Source organism: Helianthus annuus, chromosome 7 (genome assembly GCF_002127325.2).
Source record: "Helianthus annuus cultivar XRQ/B chromosome 7, HanXRQr2.0-SUNRISE, whole genome shotgun sequence".
NCBI lineage: Eukaryota > Viridiplantae > Streptophyta > Magnoliopsida > Asterales > Asteraceae > Helianthus > Helianthus annuus.
The window spans coordinates 147,412,994-147,420,529 of record NC_035439.2 but is presented as its reverse complement, the minus strand read 5'-3'; the positions used below and the strand labels follow the sequence as shown (position 1 = coordinate 147,420,529).

Sequence of the window (7,536 nt, the reverse complement as noted above, 5' to 3'; positions counted from 1 at the left end):
TTAAAAAAAATTTACTTTTTCACTTTAAATATATACCACTTTCATCCATTTTTATACCATTCTCATCCATTTCTCCCCTTTCTTCTCCCATTCTCATCCATTTTTATAAAAACCACTCCCATTTTTTTTATACCAATCCTATATAAAAAAATATTTTTCATCCACAATGGCATCTAATTCTTGATGGTCGTCATCTTCTTCGGACGAAGAGGAGATGTTTTCCGCAAACGCTGTGGTAAAGGCGGCGCAGATTCTTTTGGAGGAGGAAGAGGAAGATGACTCGTCTGAAAACGTTATTACCAGACGAATACGGATTAACAGAGACCGCGAAGGTTTGTCATTAATAAATTTTATATATTTATATCTTTCCTCTTATTTATATATTTTTTTACGACAGGAGCGCACGAGAAATTGGTGAACGATTATTTTTCGGATGCACCCCTTTACAATGCCGACATTTTCAAACGAAGGTTCCAAATGAGTCGCCGGTTATTCACACGGATTGCTGATGATTTGGCGGGACTAGACCCGTTTTCATGCAACGACCCGATGCTCGGAATTATGAAGGGTTCACCACGTTACAAAAGTGTACTGCGGCCATTCGCCAAATGGTATACGGGACAGTGGCCGACGCTTTGGACGAGCACTTACAGATGTCGGCAAGAACTTCGCGGGAATGTTTGTATCGGTTTTGCCATAATGTGGTCAAACTGTATAGCAAACAATATTTGCGGAAACCAAACGCGTATGATGTTCAACAGTTGTACCAAGCTCATGAAGCAAGGCACGGGTTTCCAGGAATGCTTGGTAGCATTGATTGCATGCATTGGGCGTGGCATAACTGCCCGACTGTGTGGCGAGGCCAATACACGCGAGGTGATCACGGCCATCCAACCTTAATACTTGAGGCCGTGGCGTCACAAGATTTGTGGATCTGGCATTCTTTCTTTGGGCTCCCTGGTTCACTCAACGACCTCAACGTGTTATACCAATCGACGATCTTTAGCGATGTCGTTAATGGAATCGGTCCGGACACCCGTTTTACAGTTTCAGGGATTGAGTATAGACGCGGGTATTATCTTGCTGACGGAATATATCCGTCTTGGGCTACAATTGTCAAGACTATTTCATTTCCCGAGGACGAAAAAAGGAAAAAATTCGCCAAGCATCAAGAAGCTGCAAGAAAAGACATCGAACGTTGTTTTGGTGTTTTACAAAAAAATGGGTCATCATTCAACAACCGGCACGTGCTTTCACACCGAAGAGGTTGCGCCTTTGTATGTACGCTTGCCTTTTGCTCCATAACATGATTATTGAAGACGAAGGTCAGGCGATTTGTGAGTATGATGAGAATGCATCTTACGGGAATACTGTCCCGGTAGATCCGACGCAACAGGATTTAAACTCGTTCGCGCTAACCAACGACTACACGCATGCAAACCTTCAACACGATTTGGTAGAACATATATGGAACAACGTAAACGTCGAGGACGGTGACGGTGAAGGAGACGAAGACCAGTAGTGTAATTTTTTTAAATTTTTAAATGTTGTCTTTTTTATAAATTTTAGGTAATGTATTTTTTTTAGGTTATGTAGTTTTTATTTACGTTATGTAATGGATTTTATTATCTTCTTTTATGTGTTATTTATATTTAAATTTTGAATTGTTTTTATAAAGTTAAACAAATAAAAAAGTTAAACAATAAAAATTAAACATTAAACAATAAAAGTTAAACAAATAAATAAATTAAACAATAAAAAAATATGTGGGGTAGCCTCATCCTCCACCCCCTCAAAAGTGAAGGAGGCCTCCATGGGATGGTGATGTGGCGGCCCATCCTCATGGGGATGGAGCTCTCCATACCCTTTAGTCTAAACGATTTCATCATCAGTATACCACACTACTAAAGGTAATAATAGCGAAATCATTACAAATAGTGTAATTATTAATAAACAGGTATGAAAATGACAAAATAGATAAACTACATGTAGTAACCGTGTAATTAATACTAATTTTAAAAGTCAAAACTAAACAGTCAAATTAGTTAAAATTATAAATATTTATATGACTTTATATTACTTTAATAGTGGAGAGTTCGAATAAGAAAAAAAATAGTAAGAAAATTAAAAAAAGAAATTTCAACCAATATAAATGGTTCATTTTGCTTTATTTAATATTTGTATTTAGTGTTATCGCAAAAAAAAAAAAATTTGAATGACAATTTTTTTTTATTCATGTCTTCTATTGATAAACTTACATAGATCATTTATTTGTAGTCTTTCTCTTTAATAGCTAACTAAATAAAATTTGCAATTATTTTCAAATTAACAATAACAATAATTTAGAGTGTAAGATAAATTACGAGGTGTATAGGAAAAATTTGAATATGTGTAGAATAAATTTTGAATTGTGTAGGACGAATTTTGATGTGTATAGGCAAACAATTTTATTCTGAAGGATGATAGTCTTTATAACTTATTAGTTAGTAAAAAATTAATAATAAATGAAGTAAAATAAAATCTATTGTACCATTTTTTTTTTATCTTGTTAAGTTAAATTTTTGGGTAAATTACATTTTTCGTCCTTTATGTTTGTACCAGATTACAATGGATGACCTTTAACTTCAATAATTACAGTCACAATCCTTTTTTTATAAAACTCGTTACACTCTACGTCCTTTAGCATTAACCAGGTTAAAATTTCAAGTTAAATCTATCCACTTAAGGGTATTCTGGTCATTACACAATTTTCTTTAAAATGTTTCTTAATAAATAAAATCAAAAAATTACTTATAAGGTTTCATTGGTGTTTGTTTAATGGGCTATTGTTTTCTTTGGGTGGAGAATTTATGATGGGTCTACATATTTACACACCTTATTGCCTATTTGGACACCCTTCAAGACGCCTCGTATAGACCTATACGAGGCGTATAGCCTTTTTCAATTTCCAAGAGAATCTCTGATTATGTCATATTTTGTCTTATTTGCCTCGTATACGCCTCGTATAGGCCTATACTGGGCGTCTAGAGGAAAAAAGACCATTTAGCCCCTGATTTAGGCCTATACTGGGGGTAAATTGGTCTTTTTTGCCTCTCTTATATGCCTAGTATAGGCCTATACTAGGCGTATATAAGGTTTTTTTTTTTTAACAAACATTTTAACAATATTAATCGTTTTAGCAAAACTTTTATACAAAAACAAGTTTTTTTTATTTTAAATAATTAATATTAGGACCCCTCGTTGGTTTTTTTTGAGTTGAAAAATGGATGTTTTGATAGGGTAATTTGATTGTTTTTGGAGGGTGATGTTTTTTTGAGCAAAAAAATGGGTGTTTTGGTGGGGTAATTTTTTTACTCAAAAAACATCACCCTCAAAAAACAATCAAATTACCCTACCAAAACATCTATTTTTCAACTAAAAAAACCAACGAGGGGTCCTAATATTAATTATTTAAAATAAAAAAACTTGTTTTTGTATAAAAGTTTGCTAAAACGATTAATATTGTATAAAATGTTTATTAAAAAAAAGAAAAAAACCCTTCAAGACGCCCAGTATAGGCCTATACGAGGCATATAAGGGGCAAAGGGTCACATATGAGGCCTATACGAAGGGTCCTATACGCCCAGTATAGGCCTATACGAGGCGTCTTGAAGGGGTCAAACCAGAAGTGACATGAGTCAGGCACTGATTTTGATGTAACCCTATACGCCTCGTATAGGCCTATACGAGGCCTATACGAGGCAAAGGGTGTCTAAATAGGCAGATAAGGTGTCCAAATAGATTGACCCTTTATGATTCTTCATACTGGCCAAGTGAAATAACACAACTCATGCGTATGTACGTTATACATGTGGAAATGATGCAAAACATTGACTTAACAGTATACAGTTATACACTCACTTTGAAACCTCACCTTCTTATTCACCCTATCGTTGTTCACATCCGTCACAAGTCACAACCACCACCCACCGGAGAATCCTCCAACAACTACTTTTTCCGGCGAACTCAGCACCACCACCATCACAACCAGGGCCGTCTCCGAAAATGATAAAAAAAATTTGGGCCCCGTGCGAGACAAAAACTTTGGGCCCCCTTCCTATGATATAAACTCATTAATCATATATAAAAAACCACAATACTTAAGCTAATCGTGAGGCTTTTTTAGCATTTTTGAAAGTAAAGTTCTAGATCACGTATTTATAATCCATGCCGATTCTTCTCTATATTTCAATGTATCATAATTATCCATGTTCATAAAGTGAATGCTAGCATCGATTAAAAACAATAAATCCTAGTTTTATGTTACAAATAAATTAATACGCATAACGTTAGTTTCAACTCTCTCCGTATAAGCAAAAATAACTAACACTTAAATCCTTTGAGCAAAAAGAATTGTAATATGTGTAAACATATCCAAACTAGTTTGGCAACACGAATCTTTTCATACAAAAAAAAAATTAAATCTAGCTAGATATTGAGTTCTTCTAAGTTTATATTGTAGATGGTTAAATGAGAAATTCAAAACCTACAAATTTAAACAAGAAAACATGTAAAGTTTATTACGTAAATGGTTAAATGAGAAGAAGAAAAAAATTGAAGGTTACAAATTTATTGAGGCCCAAATTTAAATGTGACTATATGGACCTTTCACCTTATTTTATAACCAGACCCGGAGACCAAAACATAACATTACATAAAGAAAATAAGAAAAGAAAAAGAACCACAATGGGATTCGAACCCGGCATAGCAGATAACTAAACAGTTGCGCATCCATTGAGCCACAAGATGAATTTGTTTATGCTTTTTTACACTTTATATATATAATAGTTTTGGGCCTCTAGATGTTTTGGGCCCTGTGCGGTGGCACCTCCCGCACAGGCCCAAAGCCGGCCCTGATCACAACCGACATCATCTTCCGACAACCCCAATTTCAAGGATCACAACCCAGACCCACTGCCGCAATCACCGCCACCGCCTCCTCCAGATACGGCGGCGGAAGAAGTGGCGGCTCACTGCCTCCGCTTCTCACAGATCTGAAACGCGATGGTGGTGGTTAGGCTTGCGAGTTTAAAGGCAGGGTCTGTCGTAACGTGTTATAGCATATGCTAATTCAAGATCATGTTCTTATTCTGCAGTCAAAGTTGAAGGTTTTTGTAGTGTGTGGGTAGAAGGGGCTGGATTTGGTTGTGGGGGTTTGGTTGTAACTGGGAGAATAGGATGAAGGTGTTCTAGGGTTTTGAGGAATGGGGAAGATGATGCATATAAGTATATTTTTTATTTTATTTATTAAGAAACATTTTAAATAAAATTGTGAAATGACCAGAATACCCTTAGGTGGATAGATTTAACTTAAAATTTTAACCTGGTTAGTGTTAAAGGACGTAGAGTGTAATAAGTTTTACAAAAAAAGGACTGTAACTGTAATTATGGAAGTTAAAGGTCATCCATTGCAATATGGTACAAACATAAAGGATGAAAAATGTAATTTACCCTAAATTTTTTATCAAGTGAACCTCCCCTGCTTTAATAATATCTTTTAAGCAACTTTGATTTACTTATCACGATATGGGTTCTTTTTTTAACATAATAACTAATAAAAAATACCTTTTTTTGAAAAGTTAATAAAAAATACCATAATAAAAAATACCTTAACAAATCATTTATTTTAGTAACACTAGACAATGAATTTATTGCCACTTAACATGTCAATAGAATCACATTAGATGCAAAACTATACGCTTCTTTAATACAACCTGTAAGAATAGCAATTGGTGTTTTTAATAATAATCCAATGTTCTACTTTTACTACAATCTCTTTCAAAAACATATATTTTATAGTTAGATAAGAATGTAATAATAAAAAGTTGTAATTTATATTGTATCCAAATATACTCCAAAGTTAAAGTTAATATCTAAATTCAGTAGTACCGTAATACCGAAACATTTATTATATATATAGTTTTACTTGATTTTGATACTTATGTTATCTATTGTCAAGCTTAAGGGTGTCCGGTGTGGTGTGGTTTCATTGTCGCTCGGTGAGGGCTTGCCGTGCGGGAATCATAAGAAAGAGAGGGTAGTGTGAGGTGAGGTCCATTCCAATCTCAACCAATCACACTTTTTTTCTTTTTTTTTTAAAATAGTTTACCACTTCACCAAGTGTCTAACCATTGCCAACACTTTGAGCATAGTTTACCACTTTGACATGGCACACTCTCATTGATTGATTTTTTAGTTTGTCATTTTCAAGTGTTTAACCACTCAGTACACCCTAATTACTTGTATATGATAAAGTGGATGCCTCAAGTTAGGTAACGTGTAGTTGTTTTTAAATAGGATAAAACCATGTAACATGTGGAAAACAGTTTGGATCAAATTGGTTATTTTGGTTCAAACGGTTCATGCAAAAGTGGATTGTGTGTCAAGTGGTTTTCTTTTACCTTAAATATATATATTTAAAAAAAAACTTTTGCTACTTTAACTACAAAACTTTAAAATTAAAAAAAGTTAGATTATTGATTATTAAATTTATATAGAAATATTAAATACTTTGACTGTTAAGAAATTAATTTATTACTATTTATTGCATAAGTTCATGTGTTTAGTTTGAGATTAAAAAAACAGGTATTTTTTAAACGTGATCATCAATTTTCATGTCTCTATTTAAACCGTAATAAAGCAAACCCGGTTTTGGACCAAACCTGAAAACATGTTTTGTCGAACCTTCTTTGCATGGCCGGCCCTAAGGGTGGGCGGGGAGGACCACCGGCCAGGGCCCGATATTTCGAAGGGCACGGTATTCTAAAAAAAATCTGATATGTATATGTAAAAAAATAAATTAATAGGGTATACCAATAGGATATACCTATACAAACACCAACATAGGCCCACTTACAAAACTATTTTTATGGTTTATATAGTTATTAGCCCATTGGCATTAGGTTTAGACCTTTATTGAGCTTAATACTCAATTTCGTTAAGGCCTAAGGGCACGTTTTTTCGAGCTCGAACAGGGTACACGAATTCTCAGGGCCGGCGCTGCTGCTGTGCATACGAACCGAACCGTAGGAGGAAATTGGTTTGTAACCTTATACTTGTAACCAATAAAGCTAAACATGACCAAAATAAACCTGATTTCAAACCCAACCCTTTCTCATCAAAAAACCAGCTTCAAACCAAACCAATTTGAACTTTAACAAAACCGGCCCGGTTTCTTGCCAAACTAGCTCATAACCTGATTTTCAGGCCCTTGTATTAACTTATCTTTGTGATTTTTAGTTAAATCAACAAGAGACAATTGGATACCCAACATAAAACTTTCTATGCTAAGATCATATATATTTATACGTTATGTTGTAAATGTTTGTATATTATAAGCGCCTCCAAACTAAAATGTTTCATCAACATCATTGCAGGCTCACCACCAAGGCCCAAAAGGCCTAAAGGCTTATTTTATGTCACTACTTTGGGTAGCCCACTAGATGAATTTTCGCTTATATACTCTAAAAAATAAAAATAGAAATTTGGTCACTAAAA

General features: G+C 34.4%; 1 protein-coding gene across 1 annotated transcript; it reads left to right on the top strand.

Annotated features, from left to right (window-relative positions):
• Nucleotides 1-214: 214 nt before the first annotated feature.
• LOC110867222 lies at nt 215-1,522 on the top strand. The gene is made up of 4 exons (XM_022116350.1): nt 215-332; nt 398-611; nt 719-1,206; nt 1,320-1,522. The coding sequence occupies exons 1-4, from the start codon at nt 215-217 to the stop codon at nt 1,520-1,522; spliced, it is 1,023 nt and encodes a 340-aa protein (XP_021972042.1).
• The last annotated feature ends 6,014 nt before the right edge of the window (nt 1,523-7,536 follow it).

What these genes read in the sequence shown, in the direction of transcription:
- LOC110867222 (XM_022116350.1), top strand. Translation starts at nt 215, where the DNA reads ATGTTTTCCGCAAACGCTGTGGTAAAGGCGGCGCAGATTCTTTTGGAG. An exon ending in GATTAACAGAGACCGCGAAG is followed by an intron (nt 333 to 397) that starts GTTTGTCATTAA and finishes TTTTTACGACAG; the next exon opens with GAGCGCACGAGAAATTGGTG. An exon ending in CTGCGGCCATTCGCCAAATG is followed by an intron (nt 612 to 718) that starts GTATACGGGACA and finishes CAAACTGTATAG; the next exon opens with CAAACAATATTTGCGGAAAC.